The sequence below is a fragment of the Megalops cyprinoides genome, chromosome 10, assembly GCF_013368585.1.
Source record: "Megalops cyprinoides isolate fMegCyp1 chromosome 10, fMegCyp1.pri, whole genome shotgun sequence".
NCBI classification, from domain to species: domain Eukaryota; kingdom Metazoa; phylum Chordata; class Actinopteri; order Elopiformes; family Megalopidae; genus Megalops; species Megalops cyprinoides.
The window spans coordinates 21,528,739-21,549,082 of NC_050592.1; the positions used below are offsets into that span (position 1 = coordinate 21,528,739).

The 20,344-nt window shown below is 41.1% G+C and overlaps 1 protein-coding gene across 1 annotated transcript in view; it reads right to left on the reverse strand.

The window, feature by feature from the left end:
- The window catches only part of cobl (cordon-bleu WH2 repeat protein), a 66,765-nt gene extending 46,914 nt beyond the window's left edge, over positions 1–19,851 (reverse strand). The window contains exons 1-2 of the mRNA XM_036539549.1: positions 19,719–19,851; positions 19,112–19,281 (exon numbers count right to left, since the gene is read on the reverse strand). Coding sequence (XP_036395442.1) covers positions 19,112–19,155 — 44 coding nt within the window. The 5' untranslated portion in view covers positions 19,156–19,281; positions 19,719–19,851. The remainder of the gene's footprint in view (positions 1–19,111; positions 19,282–19,718) is intronic.
- Positions 19,852–20,344: the final 493 nt, after the last annotated feature.

Below are 20,344 nucleotides of genomic sequence, written 5' to 3' on the forward strand. Positions count from 1 at the left end.
CTTCAGGCTCGCATGGTACGGTACTCTCGCTGCTTGCTGTGCGCTCACCAGAGACTGAACACTGATGGGACTGCGGTAACAGACTCACCGCAGCAGCGGCGGAGCCCCTGGGAGGCACAGCGCTCCACCTGCACTCTCCCCGCTCTCTTAATGTGATCGCAGGCAGCGTGATAAAGCCCACCGCCGCACAGAGACTGTTTAGCGGTTGTCACGGTGACGTTCGGCTTTTTTTAGACCTCTCCTTCTGAAAGGTCACCGACAGCGACCCGCGCCTGCTTACACATAGCCATAGGCACAGCACCTGCAGACTCTGCATGTGCTGCTGATTACAATACGCCATATCCATCCATATAACGAATAGATGCTGAAACAAACATGGGCCCTATTACAGCTCAAAATTACTGTCTTGGCATGGCATGGCTTAAAGCTTAAGCTCTAAATTACAACCCAGTTATCCCAAACATAATATCAATTCAACTATGCACAGCGGTTTAAGTTCTAAAGATGTAATATTTTCAATTGACAAAACATAAATCACATTCAACATACATTTTCAACAAAAATGCATCCTTTCCAACTGCTTACATTTTTAAACAACTCTTTTGCCTTACTTCAAGACAATTTGGCTATTTAAACACCAAGCATAACTTAGATGATGACTTTATGACTGAAGTGTCAACATTTAACACCAGGGTGGAGGTGCATGTCTCTGCTTTCGCCGGATAGGGGCAAAAGATGTGTTTGACACATGACTACTGATCTGACTGACAGTATCTCAGCCTGCTTGGTGAACACTCGTCCTGTCAGTGATATTGTTCACAGTAAACACCCGCCTGCACATATTCAATCTTTCACCTCATCCTGTTTTCCCCTCTCTGCGAAAATGCTAGACACGGATAAACAGGTCAGACTCACATGAGCAAGAGCAGTGCCCGGGTCCAGATTCGCTGTTAGGAATGCACAGATTTCCTAGACAGGTTAGACGCACTTGGTGCACGGGAGGAGTGTCTGCGGCTCCTCCTCTCCTCGGCAGCGTGCCGGAATGCGCTGGGACCTTTGAACCCAGCCTTGCTAAGTTAATGATTGGTCAGAAAAGCCAAGTGTTCCCTGTGACACGCGTCCAAAGGCACCTTGTGAAACACATCTCAAATGCTACGTAATGCGTCCTTGAAAACAGAGTCACCTATGACAAAGTGCAAGGGAAAAAAACTGAACAATTCCAAAAGGAAATTTGACTCTATTATTTTGCAGGTAACCTCAGATACGGGGCGGGCAGGGACCTGAAGGAGAAATGACGTAGAATGACAGGAAAAGCTGGGTACGGTGGACACTGTGGACATGCTGAAAATGCCACTGAAGAGGGAAGCTTCTGTGATGTTCACAGACTGCTCAGTCCAGTCAAAGGGCCCACAGAGGAGGACAAAAGACTTTCGCTTTCAATACGGCTCAGACAATATGTGTCCTACAGACAGACACTCCCTCTACGGGACAAGTCCTTCTTTTCCACTTGAGTGGTTACTTTTTCTGTAGTTTGTCATTTTATTACATGTGGCATTTGGCCTCCTGTTTTCAGGCTGTGGGGGAAGTAACTCACATCATCATTATGTCACTGTAGTAAAAGTGTGAGTGAAAGAGCGTCTATTTATCCAGTTTCTTCAAACCAGCATAGAACATAAACAACCTCAAAAAGCAAACAAAAAAGGCCAACAGTCAACAGTCAACAGTCTGAGAGAGAGAGACACACACACAAAGAGAGAGAAATTTCTCTCAGTTGTAGACAGACCCAGTTGTAGTCTTCTCTCAGAAAATCTCTCCCAGTTGTAAACAGACCCAACATACCTACCGTCTCTCAGCCAAATCAAATGCAACACACCCACTCTCTCTCCCTTAGCCCCTAACCACACCCAGCACATGAAATTCTCCCTCTCAGCACTTAACAGATTCAGCACATCACCTTCTCTCTCAGTCAAGTGCTGGGCGGGGTAAACTGGAGTCAATCTGTTGGTTTGTTAAGCAGTGTGGGATATTCCCAGTCTCGGGGGGTTGTTAAGGTCTGATGGTAGTATGTAAGTGAAACAGATTAAAAGCTTAGTTCTAAAATTAGTCTGTTTACATTCTGTGACCCAAATAACCCCCTCTCTGTTCCTAAAGAAACAATAAGTCTCACTTTTGTGCTGTCCCAGAAGCTGCTACTTTAGGACTGGGAGTCTTTTGGAGACTATAAAAAAATACTGAACCCATACAAAATTTAAATGTCTTATAATATGTAATATATTATTCAGCCATAAAAAAGCGAACTGCAAATACATTTAAAATATATACCAAAAAGGCAATAAATTACATATTTTCAAAATATTGATATATTCTTCTAAAATATGATCAGTATATTATTTTTTGTATGGTAATACTGCATGCACTCTTTATAAATGACAGACATGTGTATTTTCACCTACTGAGAAAAGCTTCTGAAATCACAGGCCTACAGTTGGCCATGGAAACCAAAATGGTTTGCTTCTTTCTATAGTTTTATTTTAATGAGTAGGACTCAGCTGATAAACGCTATTCCTGTTTGGTGGGTCTTCATGACTAATCACCTGCTTGAGATAAAGAACCTCCTATTTCCAACAGCTTATACAGCAATGCCATCCCCGTGACAGTGTCAAAACTGAACCAACTGGTCCAGGTTTAGGATAAAACCAAGGTTACTATTCTATGACTTGAATCAGTGTTCAAGTGTTTCTTTTTAAGAAGAACGTACAACCTCTACAAAAACAATACTTAATTAATTATTAATTAATATTTTTAATATTCCTTCGAAATGAATGCAGCTCTTTTGCAGAGAATTTCCTGGGACAGACGGAAGAACACCTGTCATGTGACAGTCTGGACAATCCTGGGATTACATAACTCATTAGAGCATTAGAGTATTATAATTACAACAGGCCAATCAGTCCTACTGTGCTCATAATATCCCCTGTATCTATGGCAATTCTCAGTAATTCATTAAAATATGTCCCTTTGAAAGTAATAAATATACTTAAATATGGTGCTAATCATGCATAAAAAGCAATGACAACAATAATAGCCCTAAAAATAAAATAAGAATACATCATTTGAGACACCCCTAAAAAAACAAAATGCAGATTAAGATGACCGTATGTCCACAGTCTTAAATCTTCAAATAACCAATCTTTCTAGCCATTTGAATCAAGTGACTGTTCTTATGTTTCAATATTCTAAAGGAGGCCATTTCACTCTACTACATTAAAAAAAAACAATTTCTGCTCAGTCTTCAGCTCTTCCAAACAGCTGTGAAATGGAACACCAAGGAAGGTGATCATTTTCGGTAAACCTGGAGACACAGCCTCTCTTGTAAGGGCCAAAATTGAGTCTAATGCTGAAAACTGTAAACAAGGTGAACACTATTGAAATAAAATCTGTTTATTATTATCATTGCTTAATTTTATTCACCGTTGAGCGTATCAGTGTCAAACGTGGTGTGCCAACATTTTTGGCCATAGCTGAATATCATTCCAAATAATTTTGGAAAATCTTGTCATGAACTGTAACACAATTAACATTTTTGGCCCTAACTGAATACCAATCCAAGTAATAAAAAATAATCATGTCATTAACTACAAAAAAACCAATTAACATTTTTGGCCATAACTGAATACTGTTCCTAATAATAAACAATCTTGTCATTAACCATGAGACTAATTATTGTAAAATTTGGCATGCACAATCATTGTACAGCTCTTTATTAAGTTTGTTCATTGTGATTTTTTCAGAAAAACAAATCAGCCATCCTGAACCAATCAAGCTGTAGCCTGTACACTTTAGACCTGAAAGGCAATAAATTTTCAATAATTTGTCCTAATTTGAACCTAACAGTATTCTAGAGGGCTATAGGTAGTATCAGATCAGTGAATTTCAAATTAACAAGTGACCCTAACTTTCTCTAAGGAATTCAATTCTGAACGCCAGACAAGCCCAAACCCTTGACAGCTCTTAATTTTCCTGCAGGTTTCTGCAGCATGATATCCTACCGGGCTCCCACAGACAAAGCCATGTCAACGGGTCACAAAGGTCAGCCACCTCATCCGATTTTGTGCAAACTGGGCCTCGCTCATGCTTGGCCCACTGTCACTGCTGCTTTATTTATTTTGATTATATCTATTTGATTAACAGATGCTTTCATCCAGGGCAAATGCATTTCCTACATTTCTACATATTATTCCCTTACAGAGTTGGAGTTTACTGAAGAATTTCATGTTAAGTATCTCAAGGTCAGTAGCTCACAGGTACAACTGGAGTGGCCCACCTTGACATTGAACTTGCAAACTCTGGGTTAGAAGCCTAGCTCTTAAAGCACTACAACACACTGCCATAGGACCTCAGCACACCATTATTGAAGACTGAAGATTGACAATGCTGTTAAAGGCTTTAAGTGGTTGAAAAATTAATTAACCCAATGCAAGCACATCCCATTCAATGTAACTGTCATTGTAACAGTTCTGGGGGGTCTCTAAAGTGATCCAGTAATGCCGACATAAAAATGTACAAACACATGCAGTAATACACAGGTATAAACACATACACACACACACACAGAACACCTTTGCACCACCCAAAAGTTTCTATTACTCTTTAAAATGCCATGTTAATCAAAGAACAGCCATATTCACAGTAGGTGGCACAAGAACAGCAAGCGCTGGTCAGGATAGTATCAGTTTTGGTAGTGTAACAGTTCTGGAGCAAGTGGTAAGTGGGCTGGGAATATGTGGTGCAAGCCACAAGTAGTTTGGTAATAGATCTTTAATGAGCTGAAGGTGTGACAAAGGTATGAGAGTGACAGGCCAATCAGGATGCCACATAACCTTTAAATGAGTGTGCTGCACCATGACACTCTGTTACTTACATATGTAATAGGAGACCGTGTAGAACTAGAATCCAGGTATACCTTGCTATATGTGTTATACCTGGAATATTTAAAGTAATTACAGACTTATTAATTGTATAAGATGTTTAAAAATACCAGTTAAAATCAGAAGGAAGTTCATTTCAATCTGTCTATAGTCTCATTCAAATGTACCTGTATCATGGCTGGCAGAGCACAATGGCTTTATTTTATAAGCAAATTAAGATATTTTATAGCCCACAACACAATATTTTCCTTGGTTCACAAAAGTTTGGTACAGAGTAGTTTATATCTGTACAGTTGCCTACAATTTGCCAGCTAGTCAGCACACTGGTTTAAACCACTTTCCACTGAGTCCCTTGTGTCAGCTGTTCTGAGGCTTTTCCTGTTCTACTGGCATTAATATAGAATACTAATTTTCAGCTACAGACTGTCCTGTTCTGAAATTTTGGGATGGGACCACGAAAGCATTATAAAAGTTACCGCAAATGAAAAATGCAACATTGCTAGACAGGGCATGGCACAGTCAGAGAGCTTAAAATAACGGGCCCATCACAATCTGAGGTGCATCCACACTAAACAGGGATACATATGACAATAATAAATGCAACGTTAAGTTCATTCTCTTTCTTTTTAATAACTGCACATCCAGTGCAAGATTTTGATTTTGTGTATATGAAATAAAAACAAGTCAGTAAAAAGAGTCTGTGCTTTCATGCTTGTTTATTATTCTTGCAGTGAGACAGCTGATGCACTGGCCCCAGAACAAAAGTGAAGTGTCTCAAACTGATACTACTGATACTGCTACTGATCCGAACCACTAACCATCTGACTTGCATAGTGATCTGGACCGTGAGCTTGAGTGCTCAGGTACACAAAATGTTAGGTACACACACAATGAATGGGTTTCTACATCTTGTACAAGCATGTGACATGATCTCCAAAAACACTTACTGAGGGGGCCACAATCACCCCTGAGCTTTTTTCCACTTTTTCCTGTTTTTTTTTGCAATTCTGTGATGGAATCACCAATTGTACACTGCCTTGCCTCATTGCAACAGCGTTCTGCACTTGTGGAATGGCACTTAGGTGAGACAAATGTAACCCTCTGATACACCTGCACACATTCAGTGGCTATTTTTTGCACTGCAAATGGACACAGTGTACTACAGCAGAGTGGACACACATTGTACCTGACGAATCGCAAGGTTCCTGAGAGCAGTGAGAGGCGCACACGCTGCCTGACCTACACACCCTTATCCCAGAGAAATCGAGCCAATTTGTTTTGCCTCAGTAAGTTCCCAGTCATTTTTAGCAAATAAATAACCCTGTAGAGCTCAACAGACATTTGAATCTTTCCATTGACCGTATGGTCTTTGAATCTTTCCATTGACCGTATCTAAAACCATGGTTAGCGATGTATGTTTCAATAGATGCACCTAAAACATTCAAAAACAAAGCAAAAACCATAAAACAAATGTATTTTACTTGAACAGACTTAACTTCGTAGCTCTGTGTGTAGATATGTGTGTGTAGATTCTTCCGAGAGCACCTCCTCTCCTAACACTTCTAACAACTCTAACACATTTCCATCTCCGCGCACTTTCTGCCTCACACTATACTAACTGAAGAGCCCATTTAACCCACATCAAGTGAAAGACATGGTCAGAATAAATATTAATTAAATAAAAATCTGAATAAATATTTTCAACACTGAAAAATTTGCAAATACATTCACTATGAACAACCTAAAATACAAACACCTCGAATTCTGCAATTAAATTCTGAACCAACAGCCAACTACAATAAAGAAATAAAGAATAGTGATTGAGCGGATCACAACAACAGGCCAGTAACAGTAGCATCTGCCAATAATCATAAATTTAACCTTACTTCATTTAATCAATAATAACCAGCCTGAACATTAACATTTCATAGCTTGACTTGCCATGATGAATTAACTGGCATTCGTAAAAAGGGAGACTTGATAACAGCACTAAAACCCTCCCTTCACACGAACAAAGCTCCCTTTCATTTACTTAAAGTTCACAGCAGACCTCTCAGTTTTCAGATGCTCATTCAGGGTTTTTCAGAGCAGATGAAGATAGCGGATGTAAGCCTGAGAGCGAAATGCCTACTATTTACTGCATTTCACTGACAACTCTCCTCCGAACTGAGACAAATTAGGATCTGTAAATGTAAGGTGTTTTACAAATGTCCAAAGGCAAACTATTTCTATTCTATTTCTAAAACAGAACAGGTTTTGGAAGGAATTACAGAGAGAGAGAGAGAGAGAGAGAGAGAGAGAGAGAGCGAGAGAGAGAGTAAGGTTTGTGTGTGTGTGTTGGTGAATATCTGAAATGAAGACATCTTGTACTCTTTGTATGCATACATACACATCTTAAGTACCCTCTCAGCTCAGTATTTGTAACACTACTTTTTCTGCTTTGAACTTTTCTGACCCTTTGTTATGCCTACTCTGCCTGTCTTTGCTCTACCTTTATACCTTTATAGTATACACTGTGTTCACAAGACAATCCAAAATCATAATTATACAACAACCCAGAGTGCAAACAAGGAAAGGTAGAAACTCAAACAGCCAAGACTACAAAAGCTGAGGCTTTATTCATGCAAACATTCCTTCAGGTAAATATATCATTGTGCTCTCAGATATTATAAGTGAAGCAGTCATTATGAAACCTTGAGATTTCTTCTGAAGGCAGCGACAGCAACTTTCACTAAAGGCGTAAATAAGTGAAGGTGGTGCCTACAGCTGAAACGCTGAAGTCCGCCTGACTCCTGGAACACGTCCCAGAACCAGAAGGGAGAGCGAGATGTGGCCACTGCCTGCCCAGAGCACGCACCCCCCCACACAGACACAAAAACAATCCCCCCTTTCTTTTAGGCAGATATAATCGTGCTTTTATTTCTGTTCCTTCTGTTCTTTGTCATTTAAAATGGGCTCTATTCAAACTACAGGTTTCTCATTCAATCCATCACTCTAAACCTCACCATGAAAATAAACACAGCCCTACTACCACTACACTTTAACATGCCCCAGGTACCATACTTTTGTGTTTTGAAATGTCAAACCCAGTTGTTAAAGGGCTTACTTTGAAAACAGCTCTTTTTTACTTTACTTTAGATTTACTTTAGATTTACAATAGATTTGCACGATGACTAAACAAACATGATTTGGCAACAGTACAATTTAAGTATAACATGAGCAAAAATTGTGATTGTATGAGCTATATTTCCAGAAATACTGTGAACCTTGCATTACCTGATTATATTCAATAATACATCTTGGCTATTAACACCTTTCATACTTAACATTCAACGGAATTCAGGAAACGATCATTATCTTCTCCAGACATCGGCTAAGGCCACAGCAGAGGACGTCATTTCTCCAAAGGAGGGCTTCTCCAAAGGTGAATGGTACAGGTGTGTGATAGATGACGTGAAAACCGCCTTCACCTGCAGTTCCGTCACATAACGTTCACTTCCTGGTCCTTCTGCACGCAGTAAGCTGAGACCACACGATGCACGCAACAGGGCTGGCCCAGAACAAGACGAATTTTCTTTTTATCTCAACTGCAATCCAGTTTAAAAAAAACTGTTTAGTCAGGAGTTAGGACCACGGATGGTACACTGCAGCACTCCTTTCTGAAGTGCTGCAGTGGTTCCTGTCTGAGGCTATTTGTGTTTTTCACCCTTTTGTGAGGAGGATGCACAGTGAATGCCCACACCACACCGCAAGACTAGGGTGGGGGTGGGGGGGCACAGGAACATGCCATTCGGGAGCCATGCTGTTCTCATAGCAACCTAAATTTACACAGCGGGGTGCGTCTCTTTCTATTTTGAAGCAGCTGCAAATTTATGATTGAAGCTGCACGCGAGAAGTGAATGGCCTAGGCGTTTCCTGGGACACTGGACTCCGGGCAGGCATTTGTTTGCTGTTGCTTAGGTGCTGTTGCTAGGCATGTGGCTTCCTAATTCTGCATCTGCCCCCTGCTCTCGGGTTACAGACCGCACCCTCCTTCACAGCTGACAGGGCAGCAGATCCTCTGGGTCTGTAACGCGCCTCACTGGTGCTGCGTCTCCTGGGGAGGACCATAACATTACAGCACAGCCCTTTGATCTGAACACTCAGATTGTGTTTAGTTAAAAAAAAAAGTGGCACTATCAGCCACTCACTGAATGGCTCTGAGTAACTTTGTCAGCAGACAAGCCAGACATGTAGCCCAGTGTGTAGTCTATGTCATTAACTGACTACAACTAGGAGTCCCAACAACAAAACATAAGGCTTTGTCCAGTTGGGTAGGGTGTTCTGATGTGGGGGGGTCCTCAAGTCAGCGTTGTATCAGCGCTTCCTAGCAACTCACCAGGCTGCTACATTACCAGGATGTCATCAATTTTCCACTAAACAGCAATGAATCTGCTGTGGTGCATTGTGTGGTTTGTAGTGTGAAATCTAGGCTTTGGTACCTGAGGAGTGTTCGCACCTTGTGTGTGTGAGGTGTAGCAGTTAACTAGAAGGGTCACGGTCAAGTGGCAAAAGAAATGAATGAAGACAGAAAGAGGAAGGGAGACACATAAGAAATGAAGCTGCAGAGGTAAAGACATTTTAATTCCAACAATCTGAACTGAAAAGCCTGATGAAATTGATGCTGGTCTACGCAAGGAGCTCACAGCTCTACCAGGTAAGTCTTGAGACTGTTTAAAACCTTACCAATACCAGATGATGACGACGGGGTTCCTGCCCACATGAAAGCTTTGATCTCTGATCTCCGCCCTGAGGGCCATGGCTTTACCGCCCCTCCCTCACCAAAATGCCTCCCTCTAGCATTACACGCCCACGCGCCATGCTCTGAATGCTTGCGCAATGAACGTTCCAGGAGCACAAAAATGGCTGGCCCAGTGGCGCTGCACCAATCCTCCGAGCAGTGATTCATCACATGCTCAGAAACAGGCGAGACAGGTGACCAGAACCTTCAGAGCTAATACACAAGACAAATAAGAGACAGAGACGTCGTAATACCTGGAGGCAGTATAAACCAAGCCGCATCCCAGCCCGTCCCCATCCTCTCATTGATACTGTTTACTCTTTCTCAGTCTCCCCTTCGCTGTGAGTGTGGGCCATGTGGTGCTCATGTGGGTGGGCCTCTGGGGCATGTGTAGCAAGTGTGAGCTCCTCCCTCAAAGCTAGATATGGTAACTGTATGGATCTGAGACAGCAAAGTGTTGTGAGCGATAGAGAATGCCCTACCCCTTTAAAACACCCACACTTAATATTGTTAATACCCTTTAGGATTACTTAATGTTACTCACTAAATTAAAGTTATCCCACTGACCATTAATTTACAGTCAGTGCTGTACCTCCAGCCACAGGCTTCAGCCTGTGTGGTCTGAGCACAGTCAGTGGTCTGGAGAATCAGAATTGTAGTTTGGTGGACTGATGGTTTGGTGGTCTGCTGTATATTCACATTGTCTGGACAACAATTAAACAATATTTTCCTGACTCTTTAATAACTTGTCACAAAAAGAAGAGGAGGCACTTCAGAGTTATAACCACACAAAGTCACTGTAATACCCATAATCTGAACTACAAACCATCTATTTTAAAAAATAAAACACACAGAGATCTATATTAGGAGTCTATGGTTATTCTGATTTAAAAAAGAATGTTAAAGATTTTTCCAGTGTCATATGAACACGAGGCTCCTGCCCAATGAACACCTTCATCTTTACCGCCCCTCCCTTCCCAGAATACCTCCCTCTACCATTACACACCCACGCGCCATGCTTAGAATACTCACGCTCTGAATGTTCCAGAACCACCGCAACTGGCTGGGCTGGTGACAGCAGACAATCGTGCACCTGTTCTGACATCAGTGATTGACCGCCCGCAAATATCACAGCGACCACTAACCTACAGTACAGTGTTTAACCCCCCCGTCACAAACCCAATCCATACCTACAGCGTCTGGCCTGTGTGGTCTCAGGTGAACATGGTCAGCAGTCAGGGGAGAGCACGCGTGACATTAAGGTTTGGAACGTTCTGCTGATGTGCTTGCTTTGATGACTCTGCTGCCTGTATATGTGTGTGTACTGACACAGAGAGAGTCAGTGCACGCTAATCCGGCAGTGAGCCGGTCTGATCACCACTGCCGCTACTGCGCAGTGCGTCACACGAGGTCCTGCAATCTCTGGAGAAGATTACAATTAAGAGCTGTGTCATCAGCGGTTTTCACCTGCAGTGCTTAGCAGTCGTATAATCAGTGTCTCCAACTACACCGACATTAGGGGGAAGGGAGGGGTGTCTGGACTGTGCATTCCACAAACTGTTAGAGTACACGCTGCTGTACACTGTCTGCTCTGTATATACTAGGGATGTGCATCTCCATCACTGAGGCCGATGCGATACAGATCTCGATGCGTTGCCAACAATCCGATACATTAAAGATACATATGAAGCAACTAGTAATGCGATACGATACGATTCACCCCTATTGTGATGCAATGCGATTCGACATGATTTGATTCAACACAACATGATTCAACGCGATACAATGCAATGCAAAAGAATATGATGCTATATGGTACAGATAGTTTGATTTTATTTCTTTGGTTCTTCTTAAGCAGACAGCAAATCATAAATTAACTAAAAAAGTGCCATTTACTTAAGTTAGCCGTGCTGCTTGTGTACTTTACAGCAGCACGGCATATTTTGCAAATTGCATGCGTCTTGTCAAATTGTCCATCTCTCTTGAAAAATCCAACGTGTCGCCAAACATTTGATTTGTAGCAATTCAGTGGAATGTGTAGCTCTTCCTCCTCCATGATAATCTATGACTCTCCTGGACATGCCTCCAACTCACGCAAGACTTGGCCGAGAGACTTGACAAGAATCGGCCACTGACAGCAGTGGAGATGAGAGAGCGCACCTGAGAAACAGTTTAGAGAGGAGGAATCAATCTAAATATAAAATTACTGGTCAGAAATTATTGGTCACATTTCTAAATAATAAAAGCATAGGGCCTCTACTAATAATTATACATGAATAAATCAGATTTTACCAATGCAAAGATGTTAGAAACGATGCATCCCGAGTTCATCCCAAATTGTATCCAGTGCACACTTTTCTAATTGGGGCAATCACATCGTGAACTTTTATGCCAGTGCACCGATGTGAATCAGTGAATCTTACCATCCCTAGTATACACTGATTACAGGTCACCTTAAAGTATGTATGTGTATGTGTGTGAGGGGAAATAATTAATTAATTTCAAAGTAACATGAAAGCCCATGAAAAAATTTTCAATATGTACGACACATCTAGACATAGCCACTTACATAGGACCTTGGTAAGATACCTATTTCAATGGGGCATGTAAGGATGATAGGCAGTACCAAGGAAACTCTTCAGAAGTTATAGATACATTATCATAGATAACGTCAGACAATGCTCTGAGCTCTATTCTGCAAATAAATGGTCAATAATCTCTGCCAAAATGACAGCTGTAACCTTGTTTTATGGTTGAGATTTACAGACATGCTCACCAGTGTGATTTCTGGTGCTGAAACAGTGATGCCCATGCTAAGAACATCATCTCCTCAGTGAAATTATTTTATGGTGGTTGGGCCTTGCTTTGCATTTTCTGATACTAATGACCTTGTGAAATATAGGATAGGAAGCTCAAGCTTGATCAAAAATGTATATTCAAGCAGAATAATAATACAGCATCCCACCAAATCTACAGAGATTAAGTGAATGTTACTCAAATTATCTCCAGACCTCAGTCCAATAAAACAGTTACATTTGCACACCAGTGTTGTTTGTTTTAAAATAAGCACATTTTAATTTATTTGAGCAACAAATACTTCCACTGTTGGCTTTTTCCTGTTCACATTTCATGTTGATGTCTTTATGTGAATAACTATGAAAGGAAATTTATTTTAGGATTGCTCTCACATTCCCCATTGTAAAAGAATGATTAAAACAGTTAAAACAGAAGCATGAAGAGCCATGCTTCCTTTTTTGGCTATGCTCACATTTTTAAAATAGTTCATATCATCGTCACATGTAACTGACTACAGTTTATTCATTTATTATTCTCACAGTTGCCAACAGGGAGCAGTTTGTGTTTCAGTGTAACATATTTTAATGATCTAACATCACATCCAGGTCCAGGAAGGCAATACAAGATTAAATTCTAAGTCACCTTTTCAGTCCACCACCAAAAAAAAAAAAAAAAAAAAAAAAAAAAGAAGAATGTACGGCAGTTTAAAAGCTTCGGGGAAGTACTGAAAATGCTGGATTTAATCTCACCTCAGCGTCATTCCCTGCAGCATCTCTCCCTTTTGGGGTTAAGTCCTACTGATTGCTCTCTTGGTACCAACCTGCCTAGAGCCTCAGGTGTCTGAGCCAACAGCAGAGAGTAAACAACAGGCAGCTAGCAAGGTGATCCCGCCTGGGGGAGACAGTCCCCATGGGGGAGTGGGGTACAGCAGGAAATAACAATTAACGCAGAGCATATTCCCTCATCGGGTACTCTTAGAACAGAGTCATACACAGGTGAGGGAGGCTACAGAGCGCACCGCCACAAACAGTGTGAGTACTGCAAGAGCAGAGAATGGATACTGCACAAATATGTCACGTTCATGGAAAGGACACCACCAAAATGACTGCTCTTGTTGCCATAGCTATGTAAGGCGTGGTAATAGTCAAACGTTTTCATGGGACAACATTGTACAACTTTAAGGAAAGCTAGAAACTAGAAGCAGAAAGTACTAGAGGTTCATACTTTACACAAATCTAAGGAGATTGTGTTTTAAAGACCAATGCAGCATGGCCGTAGAACATCAAGGTGCTTCAAAGCTGTTACTTAAAGTGTTCAACTCTTTTTGTTGTATACTTGTGAGCCTTTCTAACCTGAAACGTTCCATAGATTGTTGGTGTCCATAAAGTAGCCACTTTGCAGGTCTGAGCTGTACCTCCTCCACCATACTGCTCACTCTTTATTGCCCACCCCCCCACATACCCCCCCTCCATACCACAGAGTCTCCCCTAGCCCTCAGCTCCATGCACTCAATGCCATACCACAGGCCCCCTGATTCCCCTTAATGCCCTGCAGCCCTCAAACTACAACTTCTGTCAGCTGAGTCTCAAAATAACATGGTAACCCAGCTTCCCGCCCCCACCAAGAGCACACCCAGATTTAAAGCAGCCCCAGAGGCTCCAGACAGTCACAACGTTGGGTCTTCACAACTCAAGCAATGGTTACATTCTAAAGCTACTGTTTTCACACAGCATACACACAGCAGCTCAAACGTCTGTTTGAATTGCTGGGGATTGAGGTATTTTTAAATGAAGCTGCTAATAAAAGAGAAGGGGGTTATTTTAAGCCAAGCTTGCTGCCCTGCTGCACATTCTGGGCCTCTCAGCTTTCCGCAGGCCTTGAGTTTATCCATATTTATCTCTCTGAAAAATTATAACATCTATTCACAGTGTCGCACACTTTAGTCTTTCCACAAATCTAATGTCCAATGAGTGAGTGTGTGTGTGTGTGTGTGTGTGTGTGTATGAGTTTGTGTGTGTGTGTGTGTGTGTGTGTGTGTGTGTGTGTGTGTGTGAGGGACAGAGAGGATGATGAGGATACTGTATTTATAAAAAAAAAAACAGGTGGGGGCAGTGGAGCAGCGGAGATGTAGAGCTTATGGTTGTTAGGTCAGTTGACTGGTGACTCATGAAATGAAATAGGAGTGAGATGTTGAGCTCACCAGTGAAATACAAACTCCAGGGTAAATGATGTTGACTCACAACTAACTGTAAAGCTACAAGGAGCTTCTGTATAATTCTGACAAAACTCAGACTCTCCTGGATTCTTCCTGCCATAGAAATTCTTGGTTCTGCTTATGTAAACAAGCTCTCAAAGCTGTATTTAGTTAGTGATCAAATATGCCCTACTTAACACTACAACTTCTAGAGCTTTAAAGGCCATCAGTATTTATATATTGTTAATAATTATGCCACTCTTAAAACATATGGTTGCCTGTTCCAGACTTTTCTTCAATATATCATTTTAACAACTTTCACTCAAAAAACCTTGCTGCAAATAACAAAAAAACTTATAATCACCTCTTACTTTAACTGCAAAGTGTACTTAAAATGATGTCCATTAAACTCAGCAGTTGTCAATCAATCCTCATGGATTATAAACATTTATTTTATGGAAAAAATATTCCATGTTCTCGGTCAATTGTCCTATTTTATAGGGCACAGCCCTGGCATCATTCTATTAGGCTGCTTTGTTCTTTAGTCTGAAAAGAGTCTGTCTGTTCATAAGTGTTAATACAACTGTATTCACTGTGTCTGCCCAATTTTTACTCCTAATGGGCAATTTCTGCATTCTCAATCACACGGTACCTGATGACAGTCAAGGATTTCGCTTTGAATGGCATGTAATCACTGGCACTTCACATCTTACTTTACATAGATCTTTACATATATCCTTCAGTTATAAAACGCTGACATAACTGGTGCTTGTAAGATATAGCCAACAACACCACAGAGTGAGTCTGACAGTTATTCAAGAGAAAACACAGTCACATATCCAGGTGTAGCAAAAAACAGAACCCTAGATGTGTATACAGCATGCTCAAGACTTGTCACAAATTTACAGTGAAACTACAGAGGGTTTATAATTTGTGATGCATTGGACACTTTGGGTAAGGTCACATTCATCTGTGCTTTCTTTCATTTTGACCTTTAGATTATGCAGCCTACATACAGTAGCTACCCAACAAAGGATCTTTGACATTGTGACATACACATAAGCACATTTACAAATTCCCTATTTTCTATTTTTAACTTTTAAAAATGTTAACTATACACTGAATGTCTAGTGCATTAACCACACCTGTACATTTAAAGGTTAGTGGCAGTTGTGACAATAATATGACAATCTGTAACCATTAAAATGTAACAGATTACATCTGTAAGAACAAAATGAGAACTGCACCACCCTGTCTGCAACATCAGAGAAATAAAGGCACACAGGCAAGGCCACACAGAGACACAGACACACACACACACAAAGGTGTTAATTATCGATATTGTGTTTTGCAATGACTATACCATATCTCAGGTGTACTTCAAAATTCTCAAGAGATGGCACATGATACATTAATTAAAAATGGCATGCTGAGTTCCCTGTTCATTATTCCCTGTTCTTGCCTTTCTAAGAAAGTGCAACAGATTTTTACCTTATCCTTTACTGCAGTCAGTTTGATCACCCTTTCACGACTGTCCAAAACATTTTGTCCAAATAACATTTAACATTTATTTACCCATTTATTATTTTGCAAAAAGGCAGGCTGATAATCAATTAGATGCACTGAGCTTTTATCTCTCCAACTTTACACGTATAGTGAAATCTCTTTACAATATAATAAAAAATTAAGCTCTATCTTTTATGCTCTATGCTCAATGAAAATAGAAAACTACAGGCTTGCTGCACCTCTGACATCACTGAGCCTAGACTTCACATTTTAATTTCCTGAAAACTTCTATTATCCTCTGACCAAAAGCTGTATTAGAGGCTCAGCTGAAATTGCCTGCTCAGTCACCAGGTTACAGATGTAGGTATTTCATCTCCTCTGAAGTAAAGTAATCCCATCCCAGCTGTGTTTCACAAGTTCCAATCCACTATTAACCCCTGAAACAAAGTCACAGCCTCTGCAGTGATGCTACCACTCGGTCAGGAGGGGTGATGAGACAATCACAGCTGCCGAAGTCTTCTGGTGCACAAAAAACCCTCTTGAAAAAAAGCCCTGGTGCCACTGAGCAAAGTGGGGAACGCCCAATGACTTCTCCTCTGCATCCGCTACGGAGAAATCCTGCGCCGCGCTCACTGTAATTTCACCGTATTTGACTGTGCTGAAACCTGTCATTCTGCTGAGGAGAGCACAGGGAGGAGTACAGCTTTTCAGAGATTTGCCCTTCTTCCAGCAGAAGGAGCTCGGATCTCTCACTCCTTGGTTATGCACATCCTGGGCGTAAATGCAACAGTTTACATTTACATTTATTCACTTGGCAGACACTTTTATCCAAAGCGACTTACATAGGTTACCGTTCTTTACAATGTTATCCATTTATACAGCTGGATATTTTACTGAGGCAATTGTGGGTTAAGTACCTTGCCCAAGGGTACAGCAGCAGTGCCCCAGCGGGGATTAAACCGGCAACCTTTCACTTACGAGTCCTGCTCTTTAACCACTATGCTACACTGCCGCCAGTTACAAAACAGTTACAGTTCTTTGGCAATAAAACAAAAATGCATGCATTTGGCTAAAAAGTTGAGCACATCAGTTTCTTGTGTTGACTACAAGACTTTTTTTCCATTTTCATTATTTGGTGGTGTTACATGTTTTCAACACTTGATTAACATATGGAACAAAGACAAATAAGTTGCATTCAACATTTGTTATAAAATTAGAAAACAATCAACTCAATACATTTCTCTCCATACACTTAACCTAACTGACACTTCAAGACTAATCAACAAGCAACAATATGTTTTTTTTTTTTTTGACAGGAACAGATATAACATTTTCCTGGTTATGGCCTGGGAAACAGAAAGGGGCAGGGAACCACAGAAGAGCACTGTATTTGGTTATGGCTGCAGTTCTGGTTACAGTGCAGACACTTCTGTGCTGACAGAGTCAGGCTGGTGCCTCTCACCTAACTGCCGATTACATTCAGGGATGGCCACAGTGGGCTGGAGGAGTGCAAGCACACAGCAGCAGGAATGTCCAGCAACTGCTGCCTTTAAATAACCACAGATAGTCATGTGCTTCTGCCTGGCCTTAGGGTGTCATTATGTAAACTCCTCCAAACCGAATCACTGGAGCATTAGATCTGGGCTTGGGAAAAAAAAAAAAAAAAAAAAAACGGCCTAATTATGTTCACTAGGGTGCAACATCCTGAACGGTGCCAACAGCCTGAATGAACAGCCTCTGTGTGTTTGGAGCAAGGAGGATGTGTACAGGATGAAAAAGAGTGTGGTTAGCAAAAAGAGTCTCTGGTTAGCAAAGGAAAACTCACAGACACCTGCACACCAGAAGTTCATTTCCACTAAACATCTGTGATTGCATTCTGGAGAAGAGACCTGTATGTCTACAGTACCAGTACCACTACAACATCAGTACCACTCCTCAAGCACAACTTCAAGTTTGGCAGCAGTAAGACAAACAAAATACCAAAATAAGGATCAGCAGACAAACACTGCAGACAACGTATATATAGTTATCACAACATCATAAAAGCAGTCATTTATGGAGAAGTGGCATTGCTTGGTTCTCCATGAAGGATCATGGAACTCCTTACAGAAGTGCACTAAGTCAGTCTATCAGTTTAAGTAATTGTAGATAATTCCTGTGGAGCATAGTTTATCAAAAGCATTACAAGGTAGCCAACTCAAAGACTCAGCCCCTTAAGAAAACTCCTCAAACACTGAACACACAAATTCTCTCATAAGCTCCTTATTCATAAAAAAAGATCCTTTTGGCACAACGTAGTAATCTATTCTTGGTCAGCTCTAACGTGCTTTGCCGTTTGCCAGATGGCCCATCCCATTTACCTGCTGTTCTTAACCACATTTGAAATTAATCACCATTCGCCACCCTGTCAATGGACTAACAAAGGCAAATGATATTGCGCATGCGTCAAAAATCCATTGGCCTCAGTTAACAGCAACCCGGTAAAGTTCTAAGCGATTCTGTATGGGCGACTCACTAACGTTACAGAAACGCAACAGTTGTAACCCATTTTGCGGTTGATTTGATTTAGTGGTGCCCTGTGTGCCTGCTCTCTCTTAAAGTCAGATTACACCGTTTTGCCCAGGTGTTAAAATGAACGTTTGCAACAGCAGATATGTGTAGATCCCTGCGGTTCAGCGTTCCAGACTGCAGTCAGATTTGAACTGCATCCAAACGTAGCGCCTGGTCCATAAATTATGCTCCCCTTGAGGATCAAAGTAAAATCCGTGGCAGAAATAGATTACACCGATCGCATTGGATATCTTATTCCGTTACTTGTACGTAATATGATGTTCCTATGCTTTAAAATACCTCACGCGTGAGCCTCAAAGTTTACGCATAATGCGAAAAAAACATTTGTGGTCTTACCCTGTCGGTGGTTTTGCCTGTGCACTGATGCCTTGAAAGTCCATATTGTCTTGTATGTTGTAGTGTCTGGTGTAATATCCACTTTCAAATGTCGCCCTTGTTATTTTCCTTACGAGTCCAGTCTATAGGGACAATGGCTTGCGTTTCAATCCCCATCAGGACCCGAATTCCTGGAAATTGACAATACAAAATTTAAATTTGAATTTCCCTCGCTGAGAGAAGGTGCTGCTCAAATAAAAATGAACCGCCAGTTTAATTCGACCGTTTAAATGAAACTGTGTCCTTGATAAAAAAAAAAAAAAAAATTAAAAAAGCCTGTTGCTGTAAAGAATTTCTGTGCTATATAGTACATAATTCCTTCATGCATTATATAGTATCCAGCAATCCAAATCCTACGTACATTACTTATGTCTCCTGAATGTTATTTTACAGTGCAAGCGCAATAACAGTCGGTTGCAAAACCACTCCACACGAAAGTGACACTTAACTGGACTCTTGTCACTTGCAGCCGATACCTAGTCACCGCGGTACACAGACAACCGAGTATCCGCGCCAAAAGAAATAACTGCACACATTTTAAAAGTACATAATGATATACTAAACTTACGTGTCTCCGCGTCGATCGCACAATCTAACTAAATGTATTCGAGCATTGTTTGAACAAGTACAGTGACGCGCTAATTTACAGGACAGTTCCACACAGTCTTCCGTCTTTGTGCTGTTGATCCAGTTATATTCCTAGCCCGCCCTCCTCAGTGTCAATCAGACTCGGAGGGAGTTCATTAGGAGCGCCAGCCGGGCAACTGAGGCACATTACATCACTGCGCGACGCACGGGCCCGGTAAAGGGAATCAGCTGGGACACGGGCTGTGCTTCTTTCTGTCTTCTTGGTTGTTATTATTTATGGTATATCGTATCACAGCGTTATCCTTATTTATTACAGTGTAGGTTACTTCTTACAGTGTCATTCCACAGCTTCTCAGGGGATGCACTTACTGCAATGATGCCCCCTTAATCAGTGGTCTTGAACACCTGATTAACACAATGAGAAACATAGACATAAATCATCAAGTTGAAAGCCTATGTATGAATTTCTTTCCAAAAAAAAAAAAGGATTTTTTTTTGCCTATTTTGAAGAATCTAAAATATAAGATATTTTTTATTTCTTTGTAATAGTTTTTTGGTTACTGCATTTGTGCCGTTTCATAGTTTTGATGTCTTTACTATTATTGT